General features: G+C 42.5%; 2 protein-coding genes across 2 annotated transcripts in view; one reads left to right on the forward strand and one right to left on the reverse strand.

The window, feature by feature from the left end:
• Positions 1-5,020, forward strand: part of LOC138948604 (uncharacterized) — a 6,603-nt gene extending 1,583 nt beyond the window's left edge. The window contains exon 2 of the mRNA XM_070320165.1: positions 3,628-5,020. Coding sequence (XP_070176266.1) covers positions 3,628-3,867 — 240 coding nt within the window. The 3' untranslated portion in view covers positions 3,868-5,020. The remainder of the gene's footprint in view (positions 1-3,627) is intronic.
• Positions 5,021-7,655: 2,635 nt separating this feature from the next.
• On the reverse strand, positions 7,656-16,730 carry LOC138948605 (U6 snRNA-associated Sm-like protein LSm2). Its single transcript, XM_070320166.1, has 5 exons — positions 16,635-16,730; positions 15,489-15,556; positions 12,639-12,729; positions 8,935-10,614; positions 7,656-8,332 (listed from the first exon to the last, which is right to left on the reverse strand). The coding sequence occupies exons 1-4, from the start codon at positions 16,635-16,637 to the stop codon at positions 10,486-10,488; spliced, it is 291 nt and encodes a 96-aa protein (XP_070176267.1). The 5' UTR covers positions 16,638-16,730; the 3' UTR covers positions 7,656-8,332; positions 8,935-10,485.
• Positions 16,731-19,882: the final 3,152 nt, after the last annotated feature.

A 19,882-nucleotide genomic window follows, 5' to 3' on the forward strand; every position in this document is an offset into this window, starting at 1 on the left:
CCTAATACAATCTGAGTGCCGTGAGTCCGGCCTCGGACCGAAAGCTGGAAATAAAATCTTAAACTCTTGGAAGAAAAAAAGGACCGGTGTAACACGACATTTTTACTCCACGAAAAATGTACTACGGAGTAAAAATTTCGTACAAAATTCTTACTCCGAGTACACCTTTCGTACGAGAAAAGAACTCCCCAAGGTACGAAAAAATTACTCCCTCCACGAAATTTTGACTCACCACATTTTTTACTTCCAGTAAAAATCTCGTACGCGAAAATGGGATGGGGGCGAAGTTTGGCAGCTATTCAAAACGATAACATTATTACTTGTAGCAAAAGTGAAAGTACGAAGTTTGTAGTTAACTTAACTTCTATTTCTTCTTGTTATTAATCGAATTACCCTCAATGTTGTTGTTGTTGTAAACAACTTTTCTCATATTATTTATTATATAATATGTGTATTTTAGGTGTCACGTGTATTTAAAAAAAAATGGCTATGTTCCTATAGAAATATAGGACGTGGTGCGGGAAGTATATTTCAATTCATATGCAGTCATGATTATAAACAATTCAGTGTTGTTGTTGTTGTTGTTGTTGTGTGTGGGCGTGCGTGCGCGTGCGTGCGCGTGCGTACGTGCGTGTGTGTGTGTGTGTGTGTGTGTGTGGTCTGTTTTGTCTTTTGCCACCCAGTAGCGTCTCCGTGCACATAAACCTAGGTTAGCCATCTTACAAAATTATAAAAATCCGGGTGTATACGGACGGCTCAGCCACAAATTCCGTCAAAAGTGGAGGAGCTGGGGTCCACATCCAATACCCCGGTGGAGAACGGACGGAAGAGACGCTTCCGACCGGCCTTTACTGCACCAACTACAAGGCAGAGGTATACGCTCTCATTCAGGCAGCACACACCATCGCGACAAGAGCAGACCACAACACAAATGTCGTCTTCCTAACAGATGCCCTCTCTGTGTTGCAAGCCTATAACAGTGACAGTCAACCCTCATTGAAGAAGGCCCTCAACAACATCAAGAGCCTACGGACAGTGCTTCAGTGGATCCCCTCACACTGCGGCATAGAGGGAAATGAGAAAGCCGATGTCCTGGCAAAATCCGGTGCAGAAAAAGAACAAGAAGACAACGCCGTGAGCCTTGCCGAGCTAAATACCATCACTAAAGCCCTGTTCCGAACCCCGGCTCAAAAAGACAGCCTTCACCTGCTCACAAGACCAGAGCAGGTTACCATCTTTAGGCTGCGAACAGGGCACAACAGGCTGAACAAACACCTCCACTCAAAGCTGAAAGTTGTGCCGTCCCCGATGTGTCCCTGTGGAGAAGCAGAGCAGGACACCCACCACATCCTACAAGACTGCGGGAACTTCCAGTTGTTGAGAAGGAAGATGTGGCCGGAGCCGACCCCCATCCAGGATAAGCTGTACGGCACGGCGGCGTCCCTGCAGATGACCACTACATTTCTCAATTGGACTGGTCTCCACGTGTAGCGGCAAGAAGAAGAAGAAGAAGAAGAAGTACTATCAAAAAGAGTATCTTCCCAGTAATACAAGCCAGAGGCAAGCATGTGCAATATTTGTTTGTTTCAGGGATGGCCAAATCTCAAATTTTTAACTCGCCAGCCGGGCGAGTAACTTCATGAAAGTCACTAGCCCGCAAGAAATTTCACAGGACCCGGTTCATACCACACAACAAATTATGAGTGTTAGTTATCTTTGCACAATTAAAACAGCAATAAATGACATGCACACGAATCTCGTTTTTGTTTCACTGGGAAATGGCGATGATTCTGCAGTCTTAATATGGCTTTAAAACTCGATAGTAGCTTACAACCAAAAGTGTTGCATTGGACCAGAATGTTCACTGGCCAGCGAGCTGCCAGGCGGTTTCTACTAGCCCGTCGGATTTTTTTACTCGCCCCTGGCGATCGCAGACGATTTTACCATACTTGTGTTTGTTTCTCAGTTTCTTTGTGTTTGTTTCTCTATTTCCTTGTGTTTGTTTCTCAGTTTCCTTGTGTTTGTTTCTCAGTTTCCTTATGTTTATGTCATGGTTTGTTGAAGCGTTTCACAGTAGTTTGCAGCCGGAATACTTGCAAATTGTTGTTTTTACTTGTTGACAAACAGCACTTTTTGATTCATAAATCGATCGAGTTGACGTTTCACTTTGATTGTCTATCTGTGTAGATCTCACGTTCTTGGCCTGTTTCTGTGTTTGTTCTACGGGTCTCTTGTGAATCTCACTATTGATTGGTGAGCGGGAGGTCTTGGGTTCGAACCCCAGCCGGGTCATACCTAAGACTTTAAAATTGGCAATCTAGTGGCTGCTCCGCCTGGCGTCTGGCATTATGGGGTTAGTGCTAGGACTGGTTGGTCCGGTGTCAGAATAATGTGACTGGGTGAGACATGAAGCCTGTGCTGCGACTTCTGTCTTGTGTGTGGCGCACGTTAAATGTCAAAGCAGCACCGCCCTGATATCACCCTTCGTGGTGGACTCGGCGTAAAGCAAACAAACAAACAAACTATTGATTGTTGTGTGGTTATGCCCGTTGGTTTTGCTAATTGTAGCCAGATAATCCTTCTTTTCTTCTTCTTCGTTCATGGGCTTAGACTCCCACGTTCACTCATGTTTTCAGCACGTGTGGATTTTTACGTGTATGACCGTTTTTACTCCGCCATTCAGGCAGCCATACGCCGATTTCGGGGGAGGCATGCTGGGTATTTTCGTGTTTTTATAACCCACCGAACTCTGACATGGATTACAGGATCTTTTCCGTGCGCACTTGGTCTTGTGCTTGCGTGTCCACACGAAGGGGGTTAAGTCACCAGCAGGTCTGTACATAAGTTGACCTGGGAGATCGGAAAAATCTCCACTCTTAACCCACCAGGCGGCAGCGACCGGGATTCGAACTCACAACCTCCCGATTAAGAGGCCGACGTCTTACCACCACGCCACTGCGCCCGTCTAGATAATCCTAAATCCGGATCAATCTTTCACGCTCACGCAACGAGGTTACTGGATTGTTTGAATGTTACGGGCCTCCAGTTTGGCCAAAAAAAGGATAAGCTGTGAGATTGTAGAGCACATTGCGTGTGTTGTGGGTATGCAATTTACACGTAAGCTCACACTGCCACCAGCGAGGTGTGTGCTTAACTGGCGAGAGAAGGAGAACAAGATAACAATAAAAATGTACTCACCAGAAAACAGCAACAACAATACACTAGAAACAAGAACAGTTTCGATTTTTTGTCTTCGTCAGCAAGTTACAAAAACAATAAGCTAAACTGAAGAAGAGTTGACCTTGTTCATTACAATGAGTTTTTTTTTAATGTGCACACACACAGGTGGACGACATCGTGACGAGACTGCAACGTACGTTACATTCTAAACCCAACTTGGTTTAATTACAATGCGGTTTTTTTCTGTGCACACAGGTGGGCGACATCGTGACGAGACTGCAACGTGACATTCTAAACCCAACTTGGTTGAATTACAATGAGATTTTTTTATTTTATCTGTGCACACAAGGTGGACGACATCGTGACGAGACTGCAACGTACGTTACATTCTAAACCCAACTTGGTTGAATTACAATGCGTTTTGTTTTATACGTCACGTGCACACAGGTGGACGACATCGTGACGAGACTGCAACGTGACACGGTGGCCAGCACGCGTCAGGACGGGACGAGCGACGAGAAGGCCGTGCAGGACAAGCAGAAGAGCAACCCCAAGTACCTGGGCCTCAAGAAGGTCAGCCAGGAGGAGATGGACGAGATCACTCAGCGACTCTGCAAGCCTACCAAGATGGCGCTCATCCGAGAGAGGCGGCCTCAACACATCGCTCCCATGCCTGAGGTGTCCTAGCTTCACTGATTGGTTGAGAGACTCCCGAGCCACGTGATGATTTTGCCGGGCGATTTTTTTTAATTGGTTTAGATACGGATGATGTGACTGTTTACACTGGCCTCGTTTTCATTGGTTTGTAGACAAGTCACGTGGCGGTTTTGTCACTCCCACCCCCGGTTGAGGCTGCTTAGTTAAATTGTTTAAGAGATACAGGTCACAAGACGTTTTGTTTTGGCCTTTTATTGATTTAGGAACAGGTCGCGCGACGGTTTATCTTGGCTCAGTTTTTGTTTGCTTAGCTTCATTGGTTTAGAGACATGCCGCCACATCAAGGTTTAGCCTGGCCCAGTTTTCATTGGTTTAGACATATCACGTTGCCGTTTGTGTTGGTTTATTGTCATTGGTTTAAATTAACGTCACGTGATGGGTTTATATCAGCATGTTTTCATTGCTTTAGTGATAGATCACGTGACCGTTTATAATGGCTTGTTTTCATAGGTTTACAGACATATCACGTTACCGTGTACACTGATCGATCTAGTTTTCGTTGGTCTAGAGACAGCTAGGTAACACGATATTTAGCTGCGACTTTTTTCCCGATTGCTATTGTGGTTTCTCTCTGGCCAAGAATATGAAGGGATATTACAATCAACTTTCTCTGAGTTGGTTGACCATTGGGGTCCTTCTTTGTTTGTCGTTGCCGTTGTGTTGGCTTTCCAAATCACACGACAGAAACACTGATGACAGCTCCAAAAGGTTAACAAGGATGTGGCAAGTTATGTATACAGATATGCAAGTCTCTGTCAAGTTGTAGGAGTCTGATGATAAATACCTGGCTTTGTTACATCTCTTTCTTGTTGGTGTTTGTAATGGACACATTCAGTGATCTTTTGAAGAAATTGTTTTTCGCTATTTGACTCCACCAAACAGGTCCAGCGAGGATAATTGCGAGTCAGTTTGTGTGGGGTATGCCTCCTCAGTATTATTTTGCATTCTTATTTGTACATACATAATGTTTTGATAACCCCTCATAGATTTTACCTGCGCGGTAACAGTGTGAGTGCTTGAAAGAGAAAATTCAGAAGAAACAAAAAATTCTCCAGATTACGGGAATCCTTGATTTCTTGGCCCGATCGAACTTTCACAGGAGGGGGAGAGAGAGAGAGAGAGAGAGAGAGAGAGAGAGAGAGAGAGAGAGAGAGAGAGAGAGAGAGAGAGAGAGAGAGAGAGAGAGAGAGAGAGAGAGAGAGAGAGATCTTTATTAGACAAGGAAATAGATTCTAGGCAAAACCCTAGTCTCACTAAATCTGTCCAGAGAGAGAGAGAGAGAGAGAGAGAGAGAGAGAGAGAGAGAGAGAGAGAGATAGGGGGAGAGAAATATCTTTATTAGACAAGGAAACTGATTTTAGGCAAAAGCCTAGTCTTACGATCTGTCCAGAGAGAGAGAGAGACAGACAGACAGACAGACAGTCAGTCAGACAGACAGATAGACAGACAGAGAGAGAGAGAAACATAGTCAGAGACATCTACAGAGAGAACAATATCTCTCGCAATGATCTTGAACTCGGCACTGCAGCTGCAGTTTGATGACCAACATGCTCGTGTAATTAATTCCGGCAACTAACCCATTCTGTCCAAGCACTATCGATTATCTATTTTCTTTTTCTCAAAAATATACTATGTGCCAATGGTGCCAGATTTACCCCCAAACCCTGGGCAGCTTAGCTGGGCAGAACTCAGTGATTGGTTGTTCACTCAGACATCCCCACTCAACGCAGTTGATTCAAAAAACCTATTTTCTATACAACCCTTCAGTTATAAAATAAAAAATAGTCTCATTACCCGCTAAAACGGCTTCAAATGCCGCCTTTTAAGGCTTCTGTCGGGAATGACACCTACATCGTTCAGCCTGCCATGACGTCATTGTAAGACAAGACTGATACAAGTGATAGGGGTACAAAATGGACTGTTTTGGATACAAATTTGATTATTCTTTCCAATGACATTGTGTCTTAAGCTTTTTTTTGTCGATTTTAACGCGGGAACCTTGCTTTTGCTAATTTGATTTTGAGAGGTGTCTGTGTTGTAGGTTCCACTGTATAGACACTACCGTATGTAAAATCGATGTGTTTGCTATTATATTGTAGGGGAATAAAAGACCTTTCCAGACATATAACCGATTTTATCATAAATGGCCTCATCACACAGATCTGCAATCAAACGCATCTGCCTATTATTTTTTAATGACGCGTAGTATAGATTCACCAGAGGAAATCCTTACTATAAAGCAAAAAAAAAAAAATGTCTGTTTCTGGTAACATGGCTAAAAAAAATAGGGTCGGTAGGTAGGGATTTCTTTTTTTTTTTTTTACCATAAATGTAGACCAATAAAACTAACTTTAAAAATCGCGCAAAGAGACTGGATTCGCTATACATAGAGACAAGACACTCAACACATTTACAAATCGTCAGCGGACTTTCGTTTTCACGCGTTTTTGTTGTTCATTTTCTCACCCTGTCCTTTACCACCAAAAACAACAACAACAAAATTTGAGTTTGGAAAAAAAAAGTTTAGGGTCGGCGCCGAAATTTAGGGTCGGTCGGGTGACCAGAAACAGACAATTTTTTTTTTTTTGCCTAAAGCACGCAGTGAATTGTTACAGATTTTCTTGTCCAGGCCCTGAATGAAGGGAAGACAGGCAATGCCAATGACTTACACGCGACAGTCGTGCTGCTATGGGCAGAATATACCTGCGCAGTTTCAGCGGTACAGACGACGCACTGCTCATTATTTAAACCGCGATAGGGATTATGACGAGTAGCCTACTTGGCCTGTTCAGTTTCCTTTCATGACAATGACAACAACAATTCTTTATTTAACGAGGGTAATAGATTAAACAGTGGTCTGCTTATTTATTTTACATCCAGCGCTCGCCCTAAAGTTCATGCAACGTGTAGCGAGCTGGGATAATCTGCAGTGCGTCGTGGGTCCTGCTGAAGTTACATAATTATATGAGAGCGGAGCCCCTTACAGGTACACAATGACTGAAACTTGTCCAACGATTCGTACCAAACCGAGCACCAAAGGGAGTTAAGGCCAAATAAAAATATGTTGGTTTATTCCAAGAGGCACACGCCGCATCCGGAATCGACAAGTGACATCAACGCGGGACCACTTACGTTTATCAAATAAACCCGGTCCCAACGGAGAGAAGAAGAAGAAGAAGGTAATTTTAAAGGAGGTTACTTCCCTTAGTCTCGGTTTGGTTCACAAAATGTGCCAAAAGTTGGTGGTTTTGAGAAATGAAAAAAAGTTTTCGGGTCGGCAGGAAAAAATAGAGTCAGTCGGGTTACCCTAAACCAACATATATTTTTATTTGGCCTAAAGAGAACGAAGAATATCATTTCTGAATAGAGGATTTCCGAAAATAACTCTGTAGGGTTTGTATGGGTTGTAAAAGAGTGAATACCCTTGCTTTTAGTGAGACAAACAATCCACACATGCTCCTTGTCAACATGTTTCAGACACACCCCTCGCTAGGGATTGGCCCGTGGATTGTTTGACTCAATAAAAGCAAGGGTATTCACTTTCACAAACTCATAAAAACCTGACCAAGTTATTTCTGGAATTCGTCTATTATGTCAAGCTGTCGTGAAACATCGGATTCTGAACAACTAGGAACCTGGTTAAGCCCTATTCAAGTACATACTTTATATTCTAATATGTTTATTAGCCAATTCTGAATAATTGTCAAAAAGCACACACACACACACACACACACACACACACACACACACACCTCAAATGTATCTATTTTTTTTAATGGCAGTGCACTTTGATTTAACAAATTCAAATGACCTGAATGAGTAGCTGAAAGAAAGAAATTCAGTGTACATGTAATTTTTTTCTCTCATGGAACTGAAAAGATACCAGACAGGAATTTCACCTGCACAGAAAAGGGTGCATTCAACACAAATACCAAAAATTAAAAGCACACTTTTTAAGTTTGCACTACACAAAAAGTACATGAAACAAGTATAAAAAGATGTGAGTAGAGTGCAAGTGGATGTTCCATGACAACATTAACGCTGATGAATACAGATAAATGTAAGTAATGAGCGCTTCTGGGATGATAACGCGAGACAACTCCTGTGATCTTGCTGCGAGGTCGCGCCAGTTACCAGCCGAAAGAAAGAAGGGGCATAACCTCACCAGAACCGACCGTTGTCTGTTTACCGTATAAAATGCACGACTTATGCATGAACTCTTACCAAACCGATATGCTATTTGGGACAAATGCACAGTTTTTTTCCCCATTTTTGTGTGATCTTGCCGCGAGATGGCGCCTGTTACCAGCCGAAGGAAAGAGGGGGCATAACCTCACCAGAACCGCCCATTGGCTTTTGAAACAAGAGGGGACACAATGCACCTCCACTCTATGACGAGCTTGGACAGTGTCCCCTTATGTGTGCTGCAACTGTCCTCCCCAAGCCTTTCTAAGTTTCTATGCGCCTCCCCAAGCCTTTCTATGCACCTCCCCAAGCCTTTCTATGCACCTCCCCAAGCCTTTCTATGTGCCTCCCCAAGCCTTTCTATGCGCCTCCCCAAGCCTTTCTATGCACCTCCCCAAGCCTTTCTCTGCACCTCCCCAAGCCTTTCTATGCACCTCCCCAAGCCTTTCTATGCACCTCCCCAAGCCTTTCTATGCACCTCCCCAAGCCTTTCTATGCACCTCCCCAAGCCTTTCTATGCGCCTCCCCAAGCCTTTCTATGCACCTCCCCAAGCCTTTCTCTGCACCTCCCCAAGCCTTTCTCTGCACCTCCCCAAGCCTTTCTACGCACCTCCCCAAGCCTTTCTCTGCACCTCCCCAAGCCTTTCTACGCACCTCCCCAAGCCTTTCTACGCACCTCCCCAAGCCTTTCTACGCACCTCCCCAAGCCTTTCTATGCACCTCTCCAAGCCTTTCTATGCACCTCCCTAAGCCTTTCTATGCACCTCCCCAAGCCTTTCTATGCACCTCCCCAAGCCTTTCTATGCACCTCCCTAAGCCTTTCTATGCACCTCCCCAAGCCTTTCTATGCACCTCCCCAAGCCTTTCTATGCGCCTCCCTAAGAAATACAGTGGAACCCCCCTTTTAAGACCTCCAAAAATCTGAGAAAAATCAGGTCTTAAAAAGGAGATCGTCTTAAAATGGGGGTAAATTTACAGATCCGATGAACACAAAGTTTGAGAAAATAGGGTCTTCAGGCATGGGAATTGAAAACAGTAAAAAAAAAAGGCTGAAATTTTGAAAGTTATAGCAAAGTCGACGATGAGAAGCGCCTAGCTCTAACCCCTCCCCAGCCCACCCACCCCTCCCCGGAATGTTAGTCTCCAAAGAACCCAAATGGTGCAATTTGGTGTTATCTGAGCTCCAAGTTTGCCATTAAATTCAGGTTTTAGAACCAGTTTTGCTTTCCCCATTTATTTTTTTGGCGGACACTTTTGTTTTTTCGGCGGACCAAAAAACAATTTCGGCGGAAATTTGCCTTTCGGCGGACAATTCCCATGCCTGGGTCTTTAAAAGGAGGAATTCTTTAATTGGGGGTATTAAAAGAGGGTGGGGGGGGGGGGGAGGGGGTCCACTGTACCCAAACAACTCCTCAGTCTGACTGCACACTTAAACTGTCACGCCCATCAACACACAGCCATGTTGAAAGATTCTTGCGTACCCTTTACAGCATGGCGACTGAAAGTAGACCGACAACTTGTAGAGAGAAATTCAAGTTTTAAATGAGATAAACAAGTGTATGCATGTTTAGGTGATATCAGCCATCTGCACTTATAGCAGATTGACCGAGGTCTTTTACATGCTACTGTGGTGACACGTGAGTGGGGCAAGGATACCGTCTCTGGGTCTGCACATAAAGCTGACCCGTGTCCATCCCGGCACGGATTCGAACCTGCAACCCTAGGATAACAAGTCCAGTACTCTACCACCTGAGCTACCCGGGCCACCTGAGAACTTGTAAAACTGCTTAGGCCTTTTACAGGGGCGCACAGCAGGAGACCTGGGGAGGACAGCTGAACACACACCAGGGGACACTATCCATGGTAGTCATGAATGGATCGGAGCTCCATTGTGTCCCTTTCTTGTGTGGAAAAGCCTTACTTTGGTCCATCAGTATTCTTCAGTTAAGATTAATAAAATTAAAAAAAAAGGTGAAAAGAATTCAATTGTGAAGAAGATGTAATAAATGTTGAGTAACATAAAAAAAAAATTAAAATGACCAGCTGGCTTTTGCTGGAAAATTCAGCTACACATTCTGTTCACTGTAACTGCATGTTCACACATATTTTTAAAACTCACACACACACACATTCATTTGCTCTCTTTCTAGCTTTCTCTCTTTGTCTCTCTCAGATGAACACATACATTCTTTCTCTCTCTCTCTCTGGTCCTTACAACGTTTCTTTCATGGACTGAAGCCGGTAAAGATCATGGCTGAAAAACTGTCACCCGAGACATCAGCTTTCTTTGAAGACACTGTCACTGAATGTCTCACACCGCAGCGACAATTATTCGCATGACCGAACCAACATCCCGCCCAGAAACACACACACAGTTCAACACAGAGATGGTGGTTGAGACGATCATCGCGTCTTGTTCTGAGCGGCCTCCTTGCGAGCCGCGTCCTGCAGCAGCTGTGTGTCGCATTCGTCGGCTGGCAGCTGCACGTATCTCACCACTGAACCACGGATGAAGCAGGTCTTCACTGACAGCTGTGGAGAAATAAATTGGCAACCAATTATTCTGAGAGGCAGGAGAAAAATAAAAAATAAAAAATAAAACGCTTGAGGATAAAAACAGCTAACACTCAAGGTGGAAGAGCAGAGAGCAACAAGAAAATGTGTATATGACGATGATCAAATCATTTATTTTACATTAATCTGTAATTTGTAAAAATGTCGTACGTTAAAAAATATATGCTTGAACGCACACACATTTTAAAACAGTAGATGAACACCCTCCCTGTCCCTCGAACATTCTCACAAATTCCTTCAAATGTAATAGAATAGGTGTTTTTTAAATGAGTACGGTACTTATAATTACAGTGTCTTGACAAAAATTGGGGGAAGGACAACAGCAAAAAGTACGGTACATGTATTTAGGAGAGAAAGACCTATAAAAAGTACTACAGGACAAAATGTGGTATGCTAAATGATCATACTACTACTTAAGATTATTTACCAATAAAGCTAAATGTATTGCTGTAGATAAATAATTTTTGTGGCAGCAGAAAGGGAAATAACAATGGGGGCTCAAACAGACAGTGCATAAAATGTTCTTATCTCCCTTACATACAGTGGTCGTGAACAAACGGTCCAAAGTACTACACAGGCCCACCACAATGATTTCATGCTTCTTCTTCTTCTTCAGCGTTCCAGAATGTTCTTGTTACGTTGAGCTCGTTTGCCAATTTGGGTTCCCCAAACTATACTCTGAGAGCATAGTCAGCTTCACTCAGCTTTCGTTGAGTAGGCATGCTGGGTATTTTCGTGTTTCCATAACCCACCAAAACTCTGACGTGGATTACAGGATCTTTTCCGTGCGCACTTGGTCTTGTGCTTGCGTGTACACACGAAGGGGGTTAAGTCACTAGCAGGTCTGCACATAAGTTGACCTGGGAGATCGGAAACATCTCCTCTCTTAACCCAGCAGGCGGCAGCGACTGGGATTCGAACTCACGACCTCCCGATTAGGAGGCCGACGTCTTGCCACCACGCCACTGCGCCTGTCGATTTCACGCAATTTACACATTACTGATCTGGAAGAGGAATCCGAAGTACCACTACCAGTGAAAAGGATCAACCGAGCTATACGTGCCACCAAACGTACATTTAAGTTTTAACTGCAGCACTGAAAGTCCACAAAATGGGGCACTGGCCTTTGGATAGTACTTCTCATAATTTACTAGCCAGAGACCAAATTGTACTTGCCAAACCAACCATTTCAAGCATTTGTTTCAGCAACTTTACTCGCATTTGGCAAGTAGATTAACACTTCTACTCGCCATGGCGAATAAAACACTCGCCACTTTCAGGCCTGAACTGCATGTTCATAAAATTACAATATATTATTTCAATATCACTGTCAGCCACAAATAACATTCACCTTTCCATAATGACTACTTTTCTATAACAACAAAGTTTGGTTTGCCCCTTTGTTGGTCCTTGTGGACAGGTTAGACTGCAGTGTTGTTCCCAGGCTTCTGGCATCTACACATACTTTCTTGATCTGACTTTGTTTGTTTGTTTGCTTAACGCCCAGCCGACCACGAAGGGCCATATCAGGGCTGCTTTGACATATAACGTGCGCCACACACAAGACAGAAGTCGCAGCACAGGCTTCATGTCTCACCCAGTCACATTATTCTGACACCGGACCAACCAGTCCTAGCACTAACCCCGTAATGCCAGACGCCAGGCGGAGCAGCCACTAGATTGCCAATTTTAAAGTCTTAGGTATGACCTGGCCGGGGTTCGAACCCACGACCTCCCGATCACGGGGCAGACGCCTTACCACTAGGCCAACCGTGCTGGTTTGATCTGACTACTTTCTTGATCTGACGCACATGTTCTGGGATCAAAGTCTGATGGCCTTTACACATATGTTGTCTTCTAACATAAGGTGTTCTGGCCAGGACTATTTTCCCGACATATGTTTTGAAGCAAGGTCCAACTGACCTATTGTCCTCTGTATCTGACTGAACAAAAACAGAAATAAAAGAGAGGAGAGGCCGTACCATGTGTGGATACTTGTCAGGGTCGGTGACGCTGATGTCGGTCAACTTGATGTTGAGGAACTGATCCACCGAGTGCAGGGTTCCGCAGATGCTACAACCACCCCGAAACCCGCAATCACTGGATTAAAAACAGCTTTAAAATCCACACACACAAACATTAAATCACATTGCAGATGCTACAACCACCCCCAAACCCACCATCACTGGATTAAAAACAGCTTTAGAATCCACACACACAAACATTAAATCACATTGCAGATGCTACATGTACAACCACCCCCAAACCCACCATCACTGGATTAAAAACAGCTTTAGGATCCGCACACACAAACATTTGATTACAATTCTATACAAATATATACATCCTGTAGGCATTATAATTAAAAGAAACCCACTGGGTTAATAATGCAGGAAAGTGTCTCTGTCAGAAACTTAATAGCTCATTGGATCTGAAAACCAGCAGGGCAGTTGGGGGAATAAACTCATAATAATAATTAATATTCTTAGTATCACAAAAGCACTTGTCGTTATAATCATATCCTGGGGCACACCTTTAAAGGTGGTTGTCTACATTTTTGCTTTTTTTCAAAAACCTTATGGTTAGATTTCGCTAAAAAGTTATGTCAGATGATGAATGAAGATTATGAAGCATGGGGGAAAAAAATGTATAGAAAACCAAATATATGTAAAAAAAAGTTTTTATTTTTGAGAAGTGTTAGTAAGATTTCCCATGTTTTGATTTCCATGTGCAGAGAGCATGTGCTTTGACTATAATTATCGACCAATCAAATTCATGTCACTATGCTGACACACAATCAATGCAACAGTTTGAAACTGGGTATTGGAGCGCTGTCCACGATTTTTTTTTAAACGCACGAAATGCATGGTATTTGAGTTTTGCCCTCAGCATTTGCCAAATAAGGATATCCTGCTACGTTGATTTACTATATTAAATGAATTTTCAATCCTCTACCCTAGCTTCGTCCTTCCTGATCGAAGGGAGGTGTATTTTTTATATTTGTAGGGAATAGACTCAGTATTTCAATGGTCAAATTCCGATTTCTGTTTAAAAATGTAGACAAGGACCTTTAATAAGAGCACTATCCCAACTTACTTTGTCATCTGCTGACTTTTTAAAAATTACTGTACAAAGGTTAAAAAAAAATGTGCTTGAATCTTGTCATCCAGGTATTGACTAATTGAGACGTGAGAGTACCAAGCTGACTGGTTGCGATGTATGACACTGATACACTCATGATGAAGATGGGATTCTTAATAAGAAAGTGATGGAATGAATCTCAAAACTCGGATGATCGCCATCGTTTAAGTAAGTGACGCCACTTCCATCGTACTACAGTAAAACCTCCCACTAACGACCTTGAAAATGTCCAGAAAAATCGGTCGTAAAAAGGAGGGGTCTTTATTGGGAGTTTGGGAGGTATAATGTTTTTCACAGGGGTGGAAACTGTTGGGCAGTTCAGTCTTGAAAGTTGTGTCCGTTATCCTATTTTTGTTCCTATTTGATGTGCATATGGATAAGCATGATGCACGTGCATACACCAGCGCACACACGGGCAGACATAATACACACACACGCGGTCTCATAGGTAAAACTCGGTGATTGACCCCGGGTACGAAGGTCAGTGTCTGTAACCTGGGACAGGAAGAGTTTCCTCTCAAACATCAAAGGAGACCGTCCCACAGGTAAAACTTCCTCATTGGCAAGTATGGGTCATTGACCCGAGGTCTCAGTTGGTGAACACACACTCACAGTCACAGAGTATGTGCACATAAATTCATTATTGAGTTGTCATTCCAACTGCCCCTACCCAACCCCTCCCATCCCCTGACTCTTGATGCGTGACTAATGGCGTGCGTGTTCCGCGTGTGCTGCGTAATTACGAACTTTGACTCTAACTGGTTAAAAGGTCAAAGGCGTAATTGACCCCACATTGGTAGGTCGGTCGTCGGAAAAAGGAGGGCGTCGTTCTTGGGAGGTTAGTTACAGTGTGAAAAGCATCCGTGCCGAGAAATTCGGTCGGCAAAAGGAGGGGGTCGTTCTTGGGAGAGGTCGTTACGGGAGGTTCCACTGTATAATTCTGGAGTATGCCCTCTATCATGTCACTTAAGTGCTGTTCACATGGCAGACTTTTAACCAACCTTAGCTGGCAGCTCATGAGTTTCTGAGACTAAGTCGGGGAAAAGTATGCCATGTGAACAGTCCTGACGATTTAGTTCCGATAAATAGCAGACTTGAAAACTCAGCTGAGCACTGCTGGACTCCTCAGCGATTTGCAACAGACTTTTTTTGTCTCCCTTCCTGAATAGATAAGCCAGCTTAGAATCGTTGCTTAATGAGAAGTTAATCTCAGTGTTACTGTTAGGCCAAAAAGAAAAATATGTCTGTTTCCGGTAACATCGCCGAAAAAAATAGGGTCAGTCGGTCGTTGTTTTTTTTTGTTTTTTAAAAAAAAACACTTTTTCTCACGTTTTGTTAACGTCTTTTTACGTCGTTTTTTTCCCCCGGCGTCATTGGCCACCATGGTTTTTTTCGCGTGACGACGGAAACGGGAGGTAAGTCTCTTCGATTGTGAAGTCTCATCAACCGATTACCTCCCGGTTTTTCTTTCTTTTTTTCTTCTTTTTTTTGTGCGAAAAGCGAAAAAAAAACTTTAGGGTCGGTCGGGTTACCGGAAACAGACATATTTTTCTTTTAGGCCTTAGCGCTGTTCAAATAGACAGCGATTTTCAACTAACTTGGTTCTGACAAACATTGAAAGTTGGTGGAAAGTCTACCATGTAACCATCGCTATACATACATGTATGCATGAAGACATAATCAAAGGTTACCTGAGGTCATTCTTCAGCTCCACCACCACATCCTTGCCCACCAGAGATTTGAAGAACGAGTAGAACAACTGAAAGTAACAAGAACACGTGAGCACAGACTCCTTCGACAAAGCAAGTCTACCGAGAACTGTAAAGGACTGGAACCGCCTTCCCAATGAGACGGTGAAGGCTGCAACGGTTGATCCCTTTGTGTCGAGGGCCTCCGCAAACTAAGTCACAGACTTTTTCTCAACAAAAACTAGGCTTCTACGGACACGGACTCTTTGCTATGATTTACGGACTATGATAATGATAACGACCAGAGTACGCAAATGGACTGTAACAAAGCACCACCCTTTTCATGCCATAATGAGGCCAAAAAAAAAAATTGTCTGTTTCTGGTAACATGGCTAAAAAAAATAGGGTCGGTAGGTCGGGATTTTTTTTTTTTTTTTTTTTTTTTTTTTTAAACCCCAAATGTAGACCAATAAAACTAACTTTAAAAATCGCGCAAAGAGACTGGATTCACTATACATAGAGACAAGACACTCAACACATTTACAAATCGTCAGCGGACTTTCGTTTTCACACGTTTTTGTTGTTCATTTTCTCACCCTGTCCTTTACCACTAAAAAAAAAATAAAAAAATTTGAGTTTGGAAAAAAAAAGTTTAGGGTCGGCGCCGAAATTTAGGGTCGGTCGGGTGACCAGAAACAGACAATTTTTGTTTTTTGGCCTGATCATTTATCATGATCGTGGGCATCATTGGAAAGAAGAAGAAGAAGAAGAAGAAGAAGAAGTCACAAGTACTGAGGTAGTGAAAAACTCAAAAAGATGTCTCATGTGTTCACATAGCAGACTTCAGGGCTTGGAAAAAAATTAGTCTACCCTTCAACATTAAACGTTTGTTACATCTCGTACACATGTATATTTGATTCGTTGAATCTCTGACTTTCGTGCGACTGTGAGAGATAAATTTTAATTAAGATTTTCACACAAAATTCAGAATTCGCATAACGAACATGAATTATTAAATCTGTAAAAGCTGCCACTTGAATCATTGATGTTTGGTATATTGATGAATAGATTAGAACTGATCTTTAAAACAATATGCTTGATAAGTGCTGCGGATTCACAACAGACATAGAAAATAAAGTTTTAGTTTACCATCTTCGAACGCACTTGCACCGCAAACAGGGCTTGAACAGAGTGATCTCCCTTCTTAAAATCTCGTTCGTGTGCTCGTTCAGCGTGGGATTGTGCGAACTAGTAAAAATAGACAAATTACCATAATTTATTATTTATTATCATTTTTTTTAAAATTGTACAAAGAATAAGAAAAAGTGTATCAACATTTTAAGGACACAAAGTCGTTACAACGTGTTTCTTGAAAAAAGGCTTACGAGTGCCTATCCGTCCGGGCTCGGTTGACGGGTCCTCACACTATTCTAACAGCAGAAAGAGAACAAGGAACTTAGTCGATAAATATCGACAGGGGGCCGACAAATGGTTTAAATGGGAAATGTGTGTATATGGGTGTGGGTTTGAAACAAACAAACAAACCAACCCATGTGAACCCCGGGCCGCAGGCCTTCGATGTAGTGATTGAAAAAAAAGGATGTTCTCAAATGGTTCAATTCTCATTTGGTCTGATTCTCAAATGGTACCGGTATACTCCCCCCCCCCCCCCCCCTGGCCGCAGGCGTAGGAGTAAAATTTTATAGACACTGACCTTCTTCCCAGGGGTCATTGACCCAGTTTTAGCTATGAGAGGTGGTTCGCCCAGAGGCTGTAGAGTATACTGGGGCGGTCTCTTTGATGTCTTGAGAGGAAACTTGGCCAGGGTAGTACATGCACCAGAACTGGTGGACACCAAGGACAAACATGAAATCGAAGCAGTTTGCTTTCAGAGGGAACGGTCGTCAGCAACTCAAACTTCTCTGTTTTCTTTTTTTTTTAAATCTGACTTTCTTTGTGGCCCCCTGACTCCGCCCCCCTCCCTCTGAAAGGACCCCCCTCCACAAGGACCGATTTTTGTCAACATTTTAAAGGTCGCTAGAGAGGGGTTCCACTGTATGACCTAACCGCTACTGGCAGACGGCCTCAATCTTCACGCGCAAAGACGAGATTAATAGGTGCTCGGTTTTGGTATTTTGAATTACATTACATTAAACCTTTGTTGGGTTTCATGGTCATGGCAACAGCCATGATAATATTACATGATGTATAATATCATATTTCAGCATATGTGAATTACATGTCATCATACTAAACTGTCATACATTTTTATTCCTACATTATTCTGATTGATCACAACCAAACCTACTATCATTGGACACATCCAAATGCAAGCGCCTGTTCTTGACAATTTAGATCAGTGCAATTTCCTGGGTCGGGCTTTGCCACAGACACTCACGGTTTGGCCTGTAGGTAAAATGTACAATGTATTTTCTGATTTGTGCACAAAAGCTTTTTTTCTTTTTTCTTTTTTTTAACATAACAATGTTTAATGTCACTGTATGTTTAAAAGACCATGGTCATATTTGTAAAAAAAATGTTAAATTAGAAAATAAATAACATTTTGGTTCATGATTTTTCCTACACCTGTGCTAAAAATAAGAAATAAAAATGTCGGGTATATAAGTCACTCAAATACAGCTAGGTATGAATGGCTCGGTTTGAGTTTGTTGCAGTTGACTCTGCACAAAGCGACATATCATGTTTTTGTTGAACAATTTTGACGTCACCCCTCCCATAGGGTGACGTATTTCACAACTTCCTGTGTTACACAAACTCTGTGATGACCAATTTTGACGTCACCCCTCCCATAGGGTGACGGATTTCACAACTTTCTACAGATGAACAATTTTGACGTCACCCCTCCCATAGGGTGACGGATGTCACAACTTCCTGTGTACACAAACTGATGACGTATTTCACAACAAAATGGCGCTGCCCATGGTCAACCTCGAAACTATCCGTATAGAATGGGGGCGTCCTCGCCCCCATAATGAATGCAGTAGGGGGTGAACTCCATAAAACGTACCATTAGTGTTCTTCGACGTTTCATTGTGGATCTACATTTTTACTAATTCACGAAATACTTACTTTCGATTTGATTCATTCATCAAATTCAAATCCAATTCTTGAAATGATGACATCTTCATTCAGCGGGTTTTTGAAGGATTTAACAGTTGGTGCTAGTGTTACAGGTGCGAGGGCAGCATCTCACAAAATCTTCCTGTATTAGTCAGTTTTGCTGTGCTCAATAAAAATCTCGTCGGCGTCATTTTGGATCTTATTATCATAGTATTCAGTCAAACTGTCAAGTTTCTCAGTTGTAGATAATTGACTCCTAGGTGAGCATCTGGTTCCAACTTCTCGTGAGGGTTCAAGTTCCATGGCAAATTCATTCACCAGAAATTGTATCTGGTAGGTCATTTCAAAATAAAGACTGTAAAAAGTAGAGGTCCTATTATATTCCCTTGGAGAATACCACTACCATGCTTTGGTCATTTGAAATCACGGTGATATCGAGACAAGACTTTCGGTTACTTTGTTCTCATTTTGACATTTTAGTCAAGTTTTGAGACTGGGAATCGATATGAGGATGGTGGTGTATAATTATGTGTGTGTGTGTGTGTGTGTGTGTGTGTGTGTGTGTGTGTGTGTGTGTGTGTGTGTGTGTGTAGAGCGATTCAAAGAAACCTACTGGACCGATCTTCATGAAACTTCACATGAGAGTCCCTGGATATGATGTCCCTAGACATTGTTTTTCATTTTTTCGATAAATATCTTTGATGACGTCATATCCGTCTTTTTATGAAAGTTGAAGCAGCACTGTCACACCCTCATTTTTGTTTATCACAGTATTTAAAATTGATAAAAGGCAATCTTCGACGAAGCCCGGTTTATGGGATTGCATTTAAGCTGGGAAACTTATAAAATAATTAATGAGTTTGGTCATTATAAATCGATTTTTTAAAAATAAAATTAAAATGTTAGTAATTGATCAAAAAAAGATTTCATCTTATTCTTGATCATTTTCTAATTACAAAAACATATAGATATGTAATGATATTTGTTTTAAAAACAAGCTCAGAAAGTTTAAAAGAACAAGAAAAACGCTGCTGCGCTATAATGGCTTGTCATTGTCTGTGCGCAAACGTGACAACGCGGCCACGGGATATGAAATCCACACAGCTATTGATTATTGTCTTTGTGAAAAAAATGCGGTGCGGTCAATTTCATTCTGTTAGTTTAAAGGGTTGACTAAATGTAGTAACTTGTCAGTTTCACTTCAGGCGGTTTTGTTTGTTTGTGTGATCTAGCCAGGGCTAGATATTTAGATATATGACTATTGTCTCGCCCTGTCCAGACCTGAAACAAGCTAACACTCAGCTAGTATGACTTGC

The sequence above is a fragment of the Littorina saxatilis genome, linkage group LG15 (assembly GCF_037325665.1).
Source record: "Littorina saxatilis isolate snail1 linkage group LG15, US_GU_Lsax_2.0, whole genome shotgun sequence".
Taxonomy (NCBI): Eukaryota; Metazoa; Mollusca; class Gastropoda; order Littorinimorpha; family Littorinidae; genus Littorina; species Littorina saxatilis.